General features: G+C 44.6%; 1 protein-coding gene across 2 annotated transcripts in view; it reads right to left on the reverse strand.

Annotated features, from left to right (window-relative positions):
• The window catches only part of WNT7B (Wnt family member 7B), a 158,745-nt gene that overhangs the window by 28,309 nt on the left and 110,250 nt on the right, over nucleotides 1–20,186 (reverse strand). For both annotated transcript variants that reach the window (XM_063134372.1, XM_063134371.1), the window contains exon 2: nucleotides 12,376–12,602. In XM_063134372.1, coding sequence (XP_062990442.1) covers nucleotides 12,376–12,602 — 227 coding nt within the window. The remainder of the gene's footprint in view (nucleotides 1–12,375; nucleotides 12,603–20,186) is intronic.

Consider the following 20,186-nt stretch of genomic DNA (forward strand, 5'->3'; position numbering starts at 1 on the left):
AGCAGGACTTGCCATTCCATCAGATGTTGTATCTTAGCATTGCCCCAACTTGCTGGCTACGGGGTGCTTGATGCAATGTGGCTGAAATAATTCAGCAGCGACCCTTCTTTACACACATATTTGGATAATTGGTATCTTTAGACATAGTCTGATTTAGTAACTCTTTCAGAAGCACTTTTGTTCTATTACTTGTATAAGATCTGTTTTTTTCACCCCAGTTGGCCTTTCCTTTAACTTAAAGAATGGTCACTCCACTCTGACTAGCAGAGGTTAGGGTTAGGGAGAATTTTGTATGGGAAATTCACACTTCCAAAATGAATATGCAAACTGGAATGCAATTATTTTTGCACTTCTCCAATTTTGTGATGCAGTGCTGTTATAAAATGCATAGAAAAGCATGTTGATCAGGAAAAATTGTGCACAAAAATGTGTACATTGGGGAAAATAACCTACAAAAAGTCACACATCCGTGAAGATGCATATATATATATATATATATATATATATATATATATATATACATACATATATATATAATACTGCAAACCAATGTGGAAATAGGATGGAACAAACTTCTGTTTGAAAAAAATGCAAACATTATAGAAAGTTTCCTGGCCCTGTTATGGAATCCTTTTCACTGAGATTGAATCCTGGATCACCTGCATGCAAAGTGTGCATCCTGCCGGTGAGTTAAAACCCCTCTCCATTGTTTAACAAGATGAAGTTGCCTTTGGGCTGAACTAAACAAGATGGCAGAGAATTAGATTGGCTGATGAGGGTTTGATTCAGAATGGAATTATAGGACTAGAGAGGGGAGGTTTAACCATTCTCCCCGCCCCAAATGCCATTTTCATAATGAAAATCACTCTCTCTCTCTCTCTCTCTCACACACACACACACACCCGTTGAGGAAACTGTCCATAAAATAGCATGGTGTGTGCTTGTGTTTGTGTGTGTGTATGTGTGTGTTTGCGTTTGGTGTGCATCATTTTCTTCAGGAAAATGGAGGGGGGGAATGGTTAAACTCTTCTCCTTTCCTGACACCATGGCCTTGATCCAGATTTCGATAGAATTCAAAATGTAAAGCAATGGGAGATTCAATCATTGTCTTTTCTAGCTCGGCTCTTGCAGGTGGAGATCTCAGGTGGAGGCATTTCCCAGCCCTACTACCTGAGATCCTTTAAGCCAGGGAAGTGCCAAGGTCTGGACCTGGGACATTCTACATGCAAAGCATGTTCTCTGCTGATGCGCTACAGACCCTTCCCCTTGGAGGTGCAGGATGGGGTGTGGGGAGAGACCTGGCTTGGCAGAAAGACATTTCAAAATGGGTCTTCGTGGATCACAAGCAGAATCTGAGCAAGCAGGGTGATACAGCTGCTACAAAGGCTAATGCAAGCTTAGGCTGCACAAAAGGAAACATAGCCTTAGCTAGACGGGGCTTTATCCCGGGGCAAACCCCGAGATCGTCCCTGTGCATCCACGTGACACACAGGGGATCCCAGGATCAGGGAGGGATCATCTCTCCCTTGCCACAGGATAGAGCCCTACACTTTGGGCCCGGTTTTTACACGGTCTCGGGCTGAGCCATCTCCGTGCGAGGAATCATGCGGAGCTGGGTCAACCCATGGCAATGGGCCACACGTTCCGTGGTCTCGGGCTGAGCCTGGGACCACGGAAAAAGCAGGCCCAAAGGGGAGGGTGAGATCCCGGGGCAAAGGAGGGATCATCCCTCCCTGATCCCGGGATCCCCTGTGCATCATGTGGATGCACAGGGACGATCCTGGGGTTCTCCCTGGGGTTTCGCCCGGTCTAGCTAAGGCCTTAGTCACCATGGTTAAACCCTTGGTTTAAGGTGTCTTCTGAACATGACCTGGCATTCTAGCTTAACCACCATGGTTTAAGCCGTGGTTTAAGGTGTCTTCTGAATGGGTTAAAAACCTGGATACGGCACTGTGAGCAACAGTCATGGCTCATATACTGCACATGTTTGATAGAGGTCTTTGAGGACAAAGGATCCTGTTTCTACACCAGAACAATGCTGGAATAGATGATTTTGCTCTTCCTATCAGGCCGACAATTCCACGCCTAGTCCTGCCAATAACATGACTATATTTACACCAAATGGGTATGAATGTGGTATCAGAAATTAAACCCCTTCTTTAGGTTGGGGGGAGCGGGGAAATTAAATTTGTTTTTTTAAAAACTTACCTTTCGGCGCTCAAGAGCTCGCGTGCTCCTGTTGCTTTAAAAAAAATGGCGGGTGCGACACCTCTCCTCTTGAGGTCGTTGCGCCTCACGTGTAAACGGAGGAGGGATCTCGTGATAATCACATCACGGGATCTTCCCTCCTCCATCGTGGAACAAAAGGTAGGTCTAGCTGAGGCCATAGTGTTCAGCTCACGGGAAGTAATCATTCTACTCTATTATAGGTTAGTCAGGTCACATTTGGAGTGCTATGTTGTCCACATTATAAGAAGGGTGTTAACAAACTGGACCATATTCAGAGAATAGTGACCAAGATTGTGAGGGGCCTGGAAACTAAGTCCCATGAGGAATGGTTGAAAGAGCCTGGAGAAGAGAAGATTAAGGGGAGACATAATAGCAGTCTTCTAGTATTGGAAAGGTTGTCAGGCAGAAGGCAGAGCAGAGTTGTTCTCTGTTGCTCCAGAGGGCAGGACTAGAACCAATTGTTGGAAGTTGCAGGGAAGCAGTTTTCAGTAAAACATGAGGAGAAATGTGCTAATGATAAACGTTGTTCAGCAGTGGAACAGTGGAACTAGGGAGGTGTTGGGTTCTTCTTCCCTGGAGGAATTTAAGCAGAGGCCGGAAGCCCTTTAGTCAGGGACGCCGCCGTAGCTACATCTTGCATTGCAGAGACTGCACGGCAGAGAGGTTGGGCTAGATCATCTCCACGGTGCCTTTCCAACTCTATGATTCTATTTTAGGAGCGCCTCTGAATGTTCAGAATTAATATATGTTTTAATCAGTATTTTATGTATTTTATACTTACTGTTGTTCCCTGCCTCGATCAAAACGGAGAGGTGGGTAAGAAATTATTATTATTATTATTATTATTATTATTATTATTATTATTATTATTATTTGAATTGGGGATGACAAGATTCCAGTAATACAGACCCTAAGAGGCAGAAGGGTGGCATTCGCTGGAGAAGAGGGCAGAGCTTACTGCCATTTGATGACTCGTTTTAACGGCATGATTGCTGCCTGCATGTTTTCAAAATATATTTCTTGGTCCTTGTGTCTTCTCCTCAATCACCCTCTCCCATGGAGTCAGACTAGATATCATGGCAGGAGAACCATGACCAGATCTCATGCATTAAAAAACACTTGAATAGCAATCGCTGGGGCCCCAATTCGTATCAGGATTATGGAGCGAATTCTTCCCCCTGCAACATTTTCCCATGAAGTACCACATCAATCGAGACAGACATTTCTAGGAGTTACTCAGGTTCAATAAACAAGTTCATGAACTTGGTGAACATTTTGGTAAATGTAGTTCAGGGTGGAAGAAGGCCCAACAGCTGACAGTGGTTCAGGCTGAAACAGAACTACTTGAAGGTGAACACCATCAACTTTCAGTGAACATGTTCACTTTCCATGCTAGCTCAAGCTAAGGCCCAGGTTCAAATGTTACTGTGACAGTGCAATCACCATTAAAAAAACCCAAAAAACCAACACTTCCCAATGGCTGTCTCCAACATTGCCTTGGTAATATGGAACCTGTGATCTCATCACAGCAGGGTTACAGATATGCAGAAACGTTGCTAATTTTGTTGAAAATGTTTTGGCTTCCCTTGAATCCCTCAGGTGTTCTGCCTTAGGAAGAACCCCAAATTTATCTTCCAAGAAAAAAACCTGTGCTGTAGTGGGTGCAGGGCTCACAGGGTTAAAGCCCCAGGATGTTTTTATTAGCAGGGATTCTGATGTCACTTGCTTCTCCCCTCAGGCTTCTTGTTTCTTCTGAGCTTAACTGCAATCCTCACAGTAACTGGGGAAGAACTAGATCTTCCCAGCAATCACCAGCATTGTTGTGAGCTATCCCAGTTGTAATGCAAAGTATTTTGGGGTGGCTTAGACCTAAGGTTTATCCCTGGATCGTCCAAGGGTCAAACCTGTTCATCTAGGTGACACACAGGGGATCCAGTGCTCAGGCAGGGGCGAGCCCTGGATGATCCCAGGATAAACCTTAGGTCTAGCTGTGGCCATAGTCTTGAATGAGCAATTTATAACCATTCGCTTTAGAAAAGACACTACTGCTAAAGATGAAAATAGCTAGAACTAGTTTGTTGATATGGGTCAACAGAACTGCCTACACTTTTTACTCTCCTTGGTGTGGCTATAGGAACTGTCATGATGAGAGCCTGTACTTCAAAATTTGGCACTACACTACTGCTAAGAATACAGTCCAACCAGCATTAAGCACCCGGAGTTTTCCTGATTTCAACAATGAAGGGCTTAGCACTGCAATGGGACTGAAAAGACCTCAACTGTGGCTTGGCTGTGCTTAAGGTCACTCTGATTACATCATTACTTCTCACACGAGTGCACCCTCGAATGGCTTCTGATGCTGACATCAGAAGGAATGGCATGGCCAGAGTGATCATATTAAAAAGATCAGAACTTCCATCCATTACAGAGCATGTATGGAAACCACCAACAAAGGGGATGGATGGATGGATGGATGGATGGATAGATAGATAGATAGATAGATAGATAGATAGAGATATGCACCTTATTTACCGAGATTTAAGGTGTCTTCTGAACAGGGCTATAATCTACCAACCTTGTCCCAGGTCTGAAGTAGTGGCCCCCAGATTTAGTACAAACTTTCCAAGACTATGCTTAGCCCCAAATCTTATGAGTTTTATGTAACCTGTGAAAACAGTTCTGTTTGCCTATTATGTCTCTTAATAATAGTAAGTTGTTGTTTTCATCTCTGTTGGCTGTGCTTAGGGTTTTATTTGCCTGTTGTCACTTATTCTGCTACTTTTAAAGAGCTCTGTTGCTTGAAGAATATTTACAGTTCTGTTTTTGTAATTGTAGTGTTTTATGCGCATTAATGTACAGAGAACTTAATGTTATGGTGCAGCAAACAAATGTAAATAAATAAATAAATAAATTATCCTTTTTTTTACTTGTGAGTTGCTTTGAAAATATTTTTTATTAAAAGGCAAGATTTAAAAACAAATAGAAGTAAAGTTTCCCAACTCTGATGTCATGGCAAACCAGTTAACTCCAAACTGTAAGTTAAACTGTGTACAAGGGAGCAGGAGTGTGAAGGAAGAAGTAGGTGAGCTTGTAGCTTTTTCGGATGCTCCAAACCAAGATTTGGAGAATAATCGAGTAAAGCCAGGTAAATAGATAATAAAAACCATAAATGGGTGTGATAGGGCATCATAATGGTTCCTGCAACAAATTTTACCATGACAATAGTTGATTACCACCAAGCGTTTATTACATTGTTGTGGGGTTTTTCCTGGCAAATTTCTCTGAGCAATGTAGATCACTCAGAGGTGATACTTGGCCGGCATCTGGGGCTTGACAAAAGGGGTATTAATAGCCATAGTATTCAGAAACGAAGCTTCCAGATGAAGCGCTCTTAGCCCTATTAATCAAATGCATTGTGCAACTGTTCCATTTTTTCTGCCTTTTTCTTTCTTTGTGCGGAAAGAAAGTGGAGGGGGGGAGAGACAGAAGAAGCAGTGAGAAAACACAGGAAGTTTATCATTAGGAAATGATGATGTCTGAATTCTCCAGGAAATTCTTTGAATGAGGCATCATAATGCCGTCATAAAAGCATAAGCTGGAAGGAGGGATGGGAGAACCAGCAATTTAAATTCTCCAAAAATCTCTTCGAGTCTTGTTTTGGTTTTGACTTGCCTTTCAGCTCATTCTAATGGGGAAAGTATGCATTTCTGTGCATATTTTTCAAAAGTGCACACTTCCCCCCTATTGATTAAAGTACAAGAATATGGATTTTTTTTTAAAAAAAATGTGCATTTCAAAGTGCACTAAGAAAGAAAGAAAGAAAGAAAGATCCATTTTTTAAAAAACATGAACACAAATTTGGGAAATTACGAACATTTCTTTGGGGAAAAACCCACTTTTGCTCACATTTGCATTTAGCATTGTGAACAAGACATAACTTGCAAACAGAAGCAAAATGCTTGCACATCGCGATCTGGAAGCATCTGAGATGTGTCTCCATGGAAGCTAAGATAGGCCAAGAAGCCCAGGTGATGGTCAGAAGGGATGGATGCATTCCCATCTCTAGGCTGGGGGGAAAGGTTGAGGTGGGTGTCTCTGGGATAGAGACTGGAAAAGACATAGGAAGAGACAGAGAGCTGGGCTTGTGCTCTTTAAACGTGTTGGGATGCTGCCTGTCTTACCAGAGATCTGATATGGGAGCAGTGGCCTTTGGTTATCCGTTGTTGGAGTGTTTAAACAGTGCCTCTACCTAGGCTCAACCTGTATCAGAGATGTCAAAAGAATCCATTTGGGGGTAGAACTCAGCAAGCTTTTGCCAGCTTGGGCCTCTAGACTCCGGTCCAACATCCACCGACTAGCCCAACTCAGTCTGCAATGCGTCAGGCCAGTTGGTGGATTTTACAGTCCTGTGCGCACCCCTCCCACCAGCAAGGAGAGTGGGAGGGGTGTGTGCAGTAGCGTTCTCCCCCTTTTTTAAAGAAATGTGGTGTTCTGCACGTTAGGGTCATAATTTTCTCAAATTACAGCCATCATTTGCCTAATTTGAACAAATTGTGGCTGTAATTTGTGCAAATTATGACCCTAATTTGTGGAACAGCGCATTTCTGGAAAAGGGGAAACACTTCATAGATTTCTGGGGCAGAACCCTGGCTCGGCTCACAAAGGCAAGCTGAACCGGGGACGTCATGGGAATCTGTTGTGTCAGATTTTCCTGTGACAGAATCCCTAACCTGTATATAAAGAAGGTGTGTGCAACCACGGGAGCCACATCAGGTATTGGATTTTGAGCCAGGGAACACATATGTGCATATTCAGGCATGCACACATGCACAGCGCACATAGATATAGAGAAACACACACAGACACACACTCTCCCCCCCACCCAAACAAATACTTTTCCCCACATTCCCCCAGATCCATCTCCCCCATTTCACATGTCCTCCCTCCCTGCCCATTGGGATTTGGGGATTGGGAGAGGCGTTTGCCTCTTCTAGTCCACAGCAATCTCCAGAGAAACGGCTGTTTCATTTCCACTGCCAGCAGCAGAAAAACAACATTCTCACAGGAAAGGTGGCTGAAGGTTACCTCTCCTAGCTCCCAGCAATCTCCACTGAGAATGCTGTTTCATTAGTAGCGGCAGTGATCTTGGAAATGTGGTCGGTGGGAGTTGAGAGAGTTAAAGCCTCTCCCAACCCCTAGAAATCCTCACTGAGATCACTATTCTGGCACTGCTCATAAGCCCCCAGTTACTTCATTCCAAAGGAAATCAAACTGCACTCATGGAGAAATGGATTGAATTATTATTATTGTTGTTGTTGTTTCATCATTGTATAATGTGGTCTTGAATTGTGGACACCACTTTGGGAGGGTTTTCTCTAAAAGACGGCTTAGAAATCTTTTAAATAAATAAAGAAATGTTGTTTACTTTTAAAATTGGACCTAATAATGACTATATTGATGGAGGGAGGAGGGGAAAGAGGAGGGAGGGGAGGGGAGGGGCCAGGAATCCAGGGAATGGTTTATTTATATGAAATGAAAAAAACTTTAATAAAATGTTAATTACTATAGAGGACCATGTGCATAAGTTAGTAGCAGAGAACCCAAGAAATATTACTGCGTGCACATTAATTTTCTTTAGACCCCTACCTAAATTGTGATGTTTTTAGTCTATAATATTTCTTTATTATTTATTAAAATTTCTTGTCTGCTTTTCATTATAATGCATAATCAAACAGGGGAGAACAGTAATAGAGAAATAACAGGTTACACAATGCCACAAAAGAAAAAAACTGGAAAATTCCATCAAAAGCCTGAGTAAACAAATAGGTTGTCAAAATCTTGTAAGCTTTGGTGCCATGTTTATTTGTGGGAGGAGAAAATTCCACCGATGGTATGGATGTTGGAAGAATCCATTTGGGGGTTGGAGCTCAGCAAACTTCCGCCAGCTCAGCTCCCTGGACTCTGACTCGATCATCCATGAACTGGCCTGACTCAGTGCACACCGGATCGGGCCAGCTCACAGATTTTTGTGGTGTTTTTTGCACAGCTGTAAATAGCATCATTTGCACAAAATTGCAGGTTTAAATGGTCTAATGTAAACAAATTAGACCCTTTATACCTGCAGCTTTGTGCAAAATGTGCTATTTATGGCTATGATTTTGTGCAAATCATAATTTGCACAATTTTTTAAAAAAAACTGATAATATTTCCGGGTTTCAGAAACTATCCCATGGCTCAGCTCGGCTCACAAATGCCAGCCAAGTCGGGGTGGGTGGGCACGGGGATCCATCAGGCCCTGAAAAGCCCAGATTTGCTCATGACAGACAACTTTAACAGTTGGGGTACCTGTATTGAGAATGCCCTCTCTCATTTTGCCGCATATTGAACTCCGGGCAAATGTGGCACCGTCAAGTGAGCACCACCATTCAATCTTAATATCCAGGCAGATAATAAGTATATAAGAGAGAAGGTAAGTGAGTCTGTTAGGGATTTATGTGTCAGCATGAACACTTTGAAATTGGCCCAGTGGCTCATTGGTGGTCAGTTCAACTCCTTCAGTACTGGTATAACATGTTCCCTTGTAGGCTATCCTACTCAGCAGCCTAGCCACAGCATTTTACATGAGCTGTAGCCTCCAGGCCAACTTCACAGGTATCCCCACATAACGTGCACTGCAATAGTCCAATCTTGAGGTTGCCAATGCATGGATCCCTGTGGCCAGGCTATCCCTATCCAGGAATAGCTGGCCACAGTTAAGTTGGGATAAGGTTAAGTTGGGATAAGTTAACCTTATCCCAACTTAAGTTAAGTTAAGTTAAGTTGGGATAAGGCACTCCTCCCTGTGGAGGCCACGTGTCTCCATAGATAGTGATGGATCTTAGAGCACCCCAAGCTATTAAGGGAACAAAATAGACAGATAAGTCCTAGATAGATCTGAATAGCCATTTTTATCCCACAAGAAGAAGAAGAAGAAGAAGAAGAAGAAGAAGAAGAAGAAGAAGAAGAAGCCGCCACCCCAGGCTAGATCTACAAAGTACATATCTTCTAAATATCTTCTTTAGTTGCTGGGGCACAAACAATGGTTTGCATTGTTACCACAGAAAAATGTAACGCCAACAGAATGAAGAGGTAAAGCCTTTCTGTACTCTACCTCTTTTCTGAGAAGAACTCCCTGGTTCAGCCTAGCCTTCTCCCCAGTTTCTGTGATTCTATGTGCAGGAAGGTTTTTCATGTGAGAATTATTTAAGCATGTGCCTCCAGAAGACTGAAATAATGGAGTCCAGCAAGAGCATTAACACTTGATCATGATGAATATATAAACAGTACCAAAGATCCCATGCTGTGACTGACAAAGTTTGCTTTCCCTTATAAAATACACCCCACTTATCTTGCTTTTTCTCTAAATTAATCTTAGTGGATCCCACCAGTATGCCACTATTTATTTGTTTGTTTATTTATAACATTTATAACTGCTCCACATTGAAAGAGATTCTGAATCAGTGAACAATAGGAGATAAAATAGTAAAAATAAGAAGAATAAAATATATTAAAATTAAAGAGACCTTTTAGTCCCTCTTTCTCTCTGTGGTACATTGTTGTACATTGTGATTTGAATAACGCTACGTGTTAATGTGTTCCTTTAATAGAGAGGAATGTATCTAAAATGGCAGTCAGGCCTCTCTCTGCCTACAATTCTAGTGTTCTGGAACAGCATACAGTTCTATAATTATTCCATTATTCACAGTCAAATCCTTCTGCATGCAATGCCTTCTGAGCTGTCCTCAGGCACATGTGTGTCTGCAATTATATGGCAGATGTAACGCATGACTTAACACGCCCACAGATCTGCAATGAGCTGACTGTGATTCCTATCATTGTGACTGCAACCTTTTCAGGTCTTCTGTGTTCACAGGAATCACTGCTGCTGATGCATCTCTGCAACTGTATTTGTGGACAGACTGGGCCACATATGGCATTTTCCACGTTAACATGCTCCATAGATGGTCCCAATGCACTGTAGCATAGGAGAATTTGACCATTTGAATGAGCACTTTCTTACATGTATAGAGTCCTGGCCAGCAACTAAACTTAGGGGATAAGGTGAAGGCCCAACTTTCACCCATTTAAGTGGCCTACAGCAACTTCAGTTACTGCACACAACACTCCCTCCACAATCTTCTCATGCCCCTGGGTTGGTAACTGGGGCCGGAAGAGAGGGCTGGCTGTATCCCTTGGGGCCAGGGCCTTTCCTGGCTGACTCTTTGCCACTGTGTGTGTGATAGAAAATGAATTTGCTCAGCTCCAAAGGCTCATCTGTATCCCCAAACTGAGCAGAAGTAGAACTCTCTAGGCCTGCCCCACTACCCAGTTCCCCATTGCCTGGTCTGGCATGGTGGTCACTGACACTGCTGGAGGAACAACAGTGGAGAGGTAATCTGAATGACCTTCCTCCCCCCTCCTCCCACTCTCTATCCTTGCACCGAGAATATTAACAACCCAGGGACCAAGGAACCTGATGCTGAAAATGACATCTGCCAGGGCCAGGTTACTATTGCCCAGGTTACTAATATTCCAGGCACCATGGAATATGGGATCGGGGAGAAGAGTTCCTAGGCCTCTCTAGGCCAGGCCGGGTAAGTGAAGGAGGCAAGGGGTCGAAATGCCATGGGGGTATTTAAAACACCACTGCATTCCTGATGATGTCCAAACCTTTGGGAAAATAAGTCAATTTACTGAGCCCAGGCATTTTGACCACCATTACTTCCAATAAAGAACAATCAGAAGAGTAGGGCAGAGAGCTAGAGGTATTATGGATTTAAGAATAAGAAGTATTTCTAATATACACATGAACTGACGTCCATTTGTTACCTTTATCCCAAAAAGGATGGATAATGCCCTTTAAGAAACTAAGGCCTTAACTAGACCTACCGTTTAGCCTAGAACAGAAGAGGGAAGATCCCGCAATGTGTTTATCACGACATCCCTCCTCTGTCTACACGTGTCACGCGACGACCTAAACAGGAGAGGCATCGTGTCCGCCATTTTTAATTTTTTTAAAGGGGCAGCAGTGCACGAACGCTCGTACGCACAAGGTGTTTTTTTTAAATGCAACTTGTTCTCCTTGCACCCCCCACCCTACCCCCAATGGGCACAGTGCTCCTGAGAAGCACTGCACCCCATGCATGGCTCAAGGCTCCACGCAAGGAATCGAGCCGAGCCAGGTCAACCCGCGGCACCTGGCCACACCTGGCCACCGGGGCCAAAGGCGAGGGCTGTATCCTGAGACAAGGGAGGGATGATCCCTCCCTGATCCCAGGATCCCGAGTGCGTCATATGGATGCACAGGGACGATCCTGGGGTTCGCCCCGGGATATAGCCCCGTCTAGTTATGGCCTAAGAGAAGGGACGAATCCTGCGTTAGAACTACAAGTGTCCAGAAAATTCCACCTAAGGAAGCTCTCAGGGAGTTTTCTGAGGTAAACGATTTGTCAGGTCATTGCGTTTTTCCCACCTAACTTAAAAATGGGAGTTACTCATACATATGTAGTTTGAGTGTGTGTGTGTTTCCATGTGTTTCTTTATTCTGTAACAGACTGTAGAACTAACTGATATTTTCATATTAGTTTTTTAACCAGGGCCCACTTGAGAGAGCTGAAAATGACTGAGTAACAAAATGGTGGTAAACGGAGGCAAAGTTTGGCATAATCAGCTGGCAATCGCTGATATTTTCTATTGATATCTAATCTCTCTTTGAACTTAGCTAAATTCTTTGCCACAGCTATCTTCTTGTAGCAGGGAGTTCCATAATACAGCTTTCTTCATGTTAAGTACAGACCCAGAAGTATCATGACTCCCCCACCCCACCCCATCTTTCAGAAATAATTTTCTAATCCAGAGGCTCTAGATCTTCTAAATCATCTTTGAAAGTTCCTAAGAAGAAATCCACCCTCAGGTAAATCACACATTGCATTGCAATAAGAAAATTCAGTCAGAACAAGGGGAAAAAAGAACAACGGCAATTCTAACTAGTACATATATTGCTGTGTACAATGTGACCAAATGCTGTGGATTTACAAAGTCCACAACTCTGTGGGAAGGAAGCCCCAAAGCAAACCCTCTTGAACATAACTTTACGGAATCCCTTACCTACTCGAAGCTCTTGACCGAAGACTGTTTTCTCGCCCAGTGCTGAGCAGTTCCACCTGCCATATCGGAACTGGTACTGGCATTCATTGATTCCCATCTGGGCCCCTTCTCCGATCACTATGATGGCATCGGGACGGCTCTGGCAGATTGCTCGTTGCCGTGGGGCCAAGCCAGGGATTTTGTTGCAGATTATGTTTGCTCCTAAAGCCACCACAGATGACAAAGCTCTGAAGAAAAGCAGAAACGAGGCATTAGAGCTAATGGAAGCCATTAATTCTGATTCCTTGATAGCGTAGCAGGGCTGGACAAGGCACTGGGCTACAAGCAAGGGGCTGGAAGATGGCTCCTATAATTATGCACACTTATCCCAACCTCTTTGGTCTGGCAATTGGGCTGGAAACCTTGCATGACTTTCGGTAATGCCTGGTTTCGCTTGGGCCAGAGTTACCGCATGTGCAATCTGTCTTACAAAATATTGGCACTTTCAGCTTCTGTCTGCAATCAAACGAGGAAGTGAGGAGATGTGAGAAACAGATATTAAAATTTGATTTGGATTTTTGGAAAACTTGATAATTGAAGTGCTCATTGAGGCAAGAGTAGCTATTGGCTCCGGCTTGCTGCAGAATGCTTTCAAACCAGTTCATTCCCTTCTAATGTTAACCCACAAACGTAGAGAACGACTTTATTTGACCCACACTCACGCTCATTATAAACATGAGGTGCTGAATGATTAATAGGAGCTTGTGATCATAAAGTTTGGAGTCAGTCATCTTTTTCAGACATGGAAAATGGTTTGAAGCTTTTCACAAAAGTATCTCAAACATTTCCAATAGGTATAAAAAGACACATTCACAATTTTCACTAAAGCTTTCGTGTACTGCAGAACAGTGTTTCCCATTTATAAACACTTCCGAAATTGTAATCCAGCTGCATTCAAATTCATGGGAGCTTTGCTGTTGACTTCAATGGAATCTGGATCCCATCATCGGTTAACCCTCTCTTCATATTTTAAGGTTATGGGTGTAAATCCCACAATATCCCTGGCAAAGGAGGAGCTAGCTACTGTTAGAGTCAAGATGCTTAACTAGTGGACACTTCTGCTAACCCCAGCAAGGCTCTACTTATGCTCTTAGTGGGCATCTATACGGGCTCTTTACCCGACCTAAATACACACTTTCACGTTTTATGACACATGACGCAGCCGTCCATTTGCTATAGCCCCGGGCTATCTGCGAGATAATGCGCATCTTCTCATTCGTGATTTACCGCGACATTTGCATCTACGGCGGGTTTGCACCACGTTATGGCTATGTGTCATTGGGGGAGTAAAATCGCATTTTGAAAGGTGAGTGTAGCTTCGAGGGTAGGGCAATGGGATTGGCTGGTTTCCCGACTATCGCCTGCCTCCTTCGTCCACGTCGTTTTCAGTTTGTTTTTATAACTCCCCCCCTCCCGGACGCCCCACCAGCGCGCCTCCTCCTCCTCATGGTGTTGCCTCCCCCCCAGTTGCCCAGCCTCGACGCCCACTTTTTAAGGGGGGAGGACAGCATTGTTTGTGCCCCCTGCTCCACCCAGAGCCAATCAGCGCTTTCCATGGCTGCTCCCTGGGCTGGAGAATAATCCGGCCACTTGCCTGCCAGAGGCCCTTCCAAAGCACTGGAGTTACCACCCCAGCCTCTGCCTGTTTGCTTGGAAGTAATACCCAACGCATGCTTTAGGATCGGAGCCTAAAAGTGCCCTGCAGAGTTTGGATCGGGGGAGGGCTTTCATTCCAATGCACAACGCCCCCTCCCGCTTCAGAACATTCACCCAAGCAGAGGCACTAAAGAGAGTCAGATGTGTGTGCGCGCGCATGCAGTAAATTCAGGATATAAGTCGCTGCTGCTGTGTGACACTCGTTAGCTACATTCGAATCCACTAAAAATTGGATTAACATTCAAAGAGAAGCAATCCTGCTGTTGTATAGATGTGCCCTTAGTCTAAACCAGGAGATTGCAGCAGCCCCTGTGCCTTGCGATAGTTTTGCCTTTAGTCTCCTGAGCAGAAGAACAGACAGCAGTGTTGGAGTGGGAACCATAAAAAGTAGACTCTGTGCCAGGTCCAAGAGCGCTCTAGCCCCTCTCACTGCCTTCACCATTTATAGCAACCGTGCTTCCAGTTGACAACCCAATTTATTATTTATTTATTTATTTATTTATTTATTTATTGCATTTTTATACCGCCCAATAGCCGAAGCAATCACAAAAACTAAAACCAAAATAAAACAACCAACAGGTTAAAAACACAAATACAAAATACAGTATAAAAACCACAACTAGGATAAAACCACGCAGCAGAAATTGATATAAGATTAAAATACAGAGTTAGAACAGTAAAATTTAAGTTAAAATTTTGGGTTAAAATTTAACTACATACAGCAAATGAAAGAGAGAGAGAGAAAGCCTGAAGTAGAGATCAATCCATGAAATGCAAGACAATTTATGTAGTGCCAGTTCCAGAATTCGGGGGGCATTGGAGCAAGGCATCTTCAATGGGACCCCCAACCAGGAAGTGCTCTGGCTGATGTGTGAACTCTAAACTTTTGGGAGCTTTGTGCATAAGTGAAAATGGTGGAATTCTTGCCATATTGGTTTGGCTATTCTCTGGAGCTGGCCTTGAATGCTGGTACTGTTTGTGAATTAATATATTAATAATTAGTGAAATGCTACAGAAAAATGCAAACATATCCATTTTAGGTCCCTTTCCCTAGCAGCAGTTTTAAGCATTTAAGCGCCGGGAACAAAATATTATAACATTCTTTCTTACATTGAATCCTGGAATTTGGGGGCCTCGTAAGTTCCTGCATTGATCCTGTCTAGTCCTCTCACTTGCTGTAGCCTTCTGTAAACTCCATTTCCACATCAGTGCCCTGCTAGCAAAATTACTCATTTCATCTAGGAAAGCTCTAAGGTTCATGAAGAATGGAGGAAGGAGACACTGCTTTTGCAGTGTAGCGTTTTGATGTGCTTTACACAGCTGGTGTTGTTATTGTAGTTTTCCTTTGCTGCCTAACACCATATACCACTACCTGCCATTGGCACTGGTGGGTGGAGCCTAGTGGGACGTTTCCAGATGTGTCAGCAGCATTGTCTGCCCACTGTCCACCCCTTCTGGTGTAGCCCCACCCCTCTCTCGGCATGAACCTCTGTGAACGTGCATGAAATGAAACTTTCATTTGGAGTTGCATAACTTCTCCACAAACTAGCTAAAAGTGGGCTAGATGGAACTACTATTAGGTGGATTCACAGTTGGCTACAGAATCGGAATCAAAGAGTGCTTATCAATGGAACCTTCGCAAACTGGGGAGAGGCAACGAGTGGGGTACTGCAGGGCTCAGTCCTGGGCCCAGTGCTCTTCAACATTTGTATTAATGATTTGGATGAGGAGGTGCAGGGAACGCTTATCAAATTTGCAGATGACACAAAATTGGGTGGGATAGCTGGAAGACAGAAACAAACTTCAAAGTGATCTTGATAGGCTGGAGTGCTGGGCTGAAAACAACAGAATGAAATTTAATAGGGATAAATGCCAAGTTCTGCATTTAGGAAATAGAAACCAAATGCACAGTTACAAGAAGGGGGATACTCGGCTCAGCAATACTACAAACGAGAAGGATCTTGGAATTGTTGTAGATCACAAGCTGAATATGAGCCAACAGTGCGATATGGCTGCAAGAAAGGCAAATGCTATTTTGGGCTGCATTAATAGAAGTATTATTTCTATTAATAGTACTGGTTCTTCTCTATTTGGCCCTGGTTAGGCCTCATCTAGAGTATTGCGTCCAGTTCTGGACTCCACAATTCAAGAAGGATACAGACAAGCTGGAGCGTGTTCAGAGGAGGGCAACCAGATCAGGGGTCTGGAAACAAAGCCCTATGAAGAGAGACTGAAAGAACTGGGCATGTTTAGCCTGGAGAAGAGAAAATTGAGGGGAGACATGATAGCACTCTTCAAATACTTAAAAGGTTGTCACACAGAGGAGGGCCAGGATCTCTTCTCGATCCTCCCAGAGTGCAGGACACAGAATAACAGGCTCAAGTTAAAGGAAGCCAGATTCCAGCTGGACATCAGGAAAAACTTCCTGACTGTTAGAGCATAAAGAGATCCAACGGCATGGTGATAGCTCTTAAGGATGGCTTTAGCTGCCCCAAGTTTGAATTAGATCAGTTCATCCCTTGATTTTAAGGAATTTTTAAAATGGAAATTATCAAAAATTCTTACGGAAGTAAGAATAGGGTTGCAGGGCACTTCTTTCCAGTTTTCTGTTTTAGACTTTTTTTAAAAAAAAGCTTCTGAGTGACCACACTATTACAAGTTAGTTCTATATGCAGTTTCTCTCTGTTCAGTGAGGTTTACTCAAAGGTAAGCATGCATCTGATTTTGGTATGACTTGTAAGTAAATGCAGTTAAAAGCAATGGGATTTACCCTTGGGTAAAGAAACCAGCAGGTCGCTGTTTTATGAATGTCGAGTTGCACAGCTTTGCATGATCAAAGGAAAGGGAAATTGATCCTTCACACTGGTGACTTTCAGGAAAAGGGTTTAGGGGGAGAAATTAAAAATAAATTCTAAAAAAAACCAAGGGATGAACTGATCTGATTCAAACTTGGCACACTGAAAGCTCTACTTAAGAGCTATCACTGTGCCAATTTTGATCTCTTTATCTTTAAAAATGAGGGAGCTGCAGCCAAGGAGGGTGCATTTTCCTCATTTCTTTTAGGGTAAAAATGTACTCCTGGTCATGCCTACTCAGGAGTAAGAACATAAAGTTAAATGGGACCTCTCTCCCTCCTCCTTCATGGTTGAGTGGAGAACCACACTGCCCTCCTCTTTTGTTAGAGAGACTGCCCTTAGACACACGGGATGGTCTGATAGAACGCAATGACACCAACACACGAGAGGGAGGAGCACATTTATTTCGCATGGAGGGAAAATAATCCAGACTTTCCCCATTCCAAAAAGAAATGAAACATGGAGGGGAAGAAGTGAAATGAGTGCAGAATGTGGATGATGTCTTGTGAGTACCGGTCTACAAAACCGCATACTAGGCATGGCGAGTGTGCGATAAATCACTGGTGAGATGAAGCCCTATGTATTTATTTTATTGTTTAATAGATTTCTATACTATATTTTTAAACATTTTAAAATATATTTAAAATATATTTTAAAATACATTTTAAATCCCTCTTGGGGCGTTGCTAGACGTACCGGGTGTTCCGTCGTTGAGGAGCGGTGAAAGCGGCTTTTCCCGTTCAGCCGTGACGCCTCATCATCCACACCTGCCTTCGATTTGTGGCGGAAGTTTGTGCCGGTTGTGCTGCTGCCGCCGCGAGAACGGTTGCGCAGCCACACCGGCCTGATTGCCGCGGCTTTTTTTTTCGCTCGCTGCACGGTTTGCGCACGTCCGAAAGACCGCAAACTTGCGCAGCCGTCAGCGATGCCGCCGCCGGCCCTGGCGGCGGCAGCGGCGGCAGTGCCAGTGCCAGCCGAAGTGCTGCTGGTGCTGTTGAGGGTCAACATTGATGCGCTCACTTCCTGATGGGGGTCGTGGCGGGTGTCATATGACCCGAGGTCAATCGTCTGCATGGCCACTCTGTGCCTACATCTCCCATCATGCCTCTGAGGTGTCGGCGGCGATGACCGCCTCTGTGCCCTGTGCCCCATCCCAAGGAGCCAACCCACATCTGGCCGTAGCCATGGCAGCAGCCCACAAACAGCTCTGCCCTCTGCCAGCCTGGTACCCACACTAACAGGCAGCGTACAGCACCGCCATTATGCGGCCACGGTAGCTGCCCACCGCAAGGAGTCACCAGCCACTTTTCCGGTCCTCCGTTCCTGCGCAAACTGTCACTGGGGAAATAAAAAAAAAAAGCCGCTCCGCCGCGCTGCCCCAGCTGCCGGACTGCGCGCAAATGGCGGAGGCGGCTTGACCGAAGCTGCTGACCACTCCCCCTTAGCACGCCTTTTCCTGCCCAGTGCGGACCGCAGTGACCTCACATCCTCCCACACGTACTCCGAATTACCGCGGGACAGCAGGAAAAGGCGCCCTAAAACTCACTTTTTTAAAGTCGGGAGAAAGAGGCTTCACCGCGGGATAACGGCGGATCCTCGTGAACGTCATCTGGAAGCCTCGACGTGACTGCGGAAGGTAACGCGCGCTAGAGCCTCGTCTAGTAACGCCCTAAGTGTTTAGGGATCACTGCAGGTATATTGTGTGGATCTGCCTGTAGAAGCAACATGTAGCGGTTGTGCAACTTCGGAGGTCCGCTGCCCCTGCCCTGCCCCATCCATTGGCTTACGCATCCCTGAGCATGCCAACCTCTAGGATGGCAAGTGCACAGAGGAGCTGAGCACTGCTTGGCTCCACTTTACATTTGCCCCTCACCTGGTGCCACGTCTACATATCTTACAGTCAGGAAGTTTTTCCTTATATTTAATTGGAATCTAAGTTGCTGTAACTTATACCCATTATTTCGGGTCCTAATTTCTGTGTCCATGGAAAATAGTTCTTGACCATCTTCTCTGTGACATCATGTTATGTAACTGAACACTGCTAACATGTCTCCCCTCAGTCTTCTTTTCTCCAGACCGAACATCACAAGTTGTCAGCCTGTCCTCATAGGGCATGTCTTCAAGTCCCTTTATCTTCTTAGATGCCCTCCTCTGAACCTTTTCTAACCTGTCAATGTCCTTCTGGAAATGTGGTGCTCGCTCACTGCCTCTGCTGCCACCGCTGCCACCGCTGCCATTTGAGAATAGCCAAAAGCTAGCAGGCGGCAACCACAGAGCAGACCTGATCACCAGCTCTGCTCCTACTGAAAAGCACCATTCTCCACCCCCACCCCCCGCAAAACAGAAACCTTTTGGGAAGGAGACACGTGAAATGGTGGAGAAGGCGGACACAGGCAAGTAAATTGGTGGTGGAGGTGGCAGCTGCACCCAAACAGAAGGTGGTGGCTCCTCCCCCAATACATAATGAAATGAAGTGGAATGGTGCACTTACACTGGTGGATGGTTTCGGTTTGGTATTGACCTTCCCCAAATACCGCATTTTCCCTGTCCCACAAAAAACCAGAAAACCGCTGGGAAATGGTGATGTCTACTGGCCCCGTAAACTTCCACAATGGAGGTTCGCCCAGTGTACAATAAAAGCCTCACCCAGAAAAGCTCTTAATCTCTAAAATTCCAGGGAGCAGTTGCTGCTGCTCGTCTAGTTTTATCTCAGACCTACCTCTGGACCTACTGGACTCTCTGTATGCTCCCTGCTCCTACCACTAGAGAGAAGGTCAGAAGCCAGTGGCAGAGAATATGCTTTCCATGCAGAAGAGTCTAGGTTCAATCCCCAACTCCAGATAAAAAATCCCTTTAGTTGTTGTTGTTTTTAAAAAGTCTTACGTAGTAGAAATAGCTCTGCCAGAGGTTTCAAATGGCCAATATGCTGAGCTTGATGAACCAGTATAAGGCAACTTCCTATGTCCTTAGGACACTTCCCCTGTCACTTCACCACACTGGCCTCTCTGTCGCATCACACAGAGTGGTCTCTACAGTCAGACCAACAAAGGCTCGTTCACACAGTGCAGGTACAGGACTTGGTGCCTCACAGCTGAGTGTGTGAGCTGACTCCAGTGAGCAGCAACTTCTATTCCAGCCTTCCACTATCAATTGCTCATGGAGGTTTCCCACGAAATTATATTTACATGGACACTGCAGTGTCCATGTAGTTATAGGCGGTGGGTAGATTATGTGTATGAGGCAATATGAAAGCGCTACAGG

This window comes from Elgaria multicarinata, chromosome 9, assembly GCF_023053635.1.
Source record: "Elgaria multicarinata webbii isolate HBS135686 ecotype San Diego chromosome 9, rElgMul1.1.pri, whole genome shotgun sequence".
NCBI classification, from domain to species: Eukaryota; Metazoa; Chordata; class Lepidosauria; order Squamata; family Anguidae; genus Elgaria; species Elgaria multicarinata.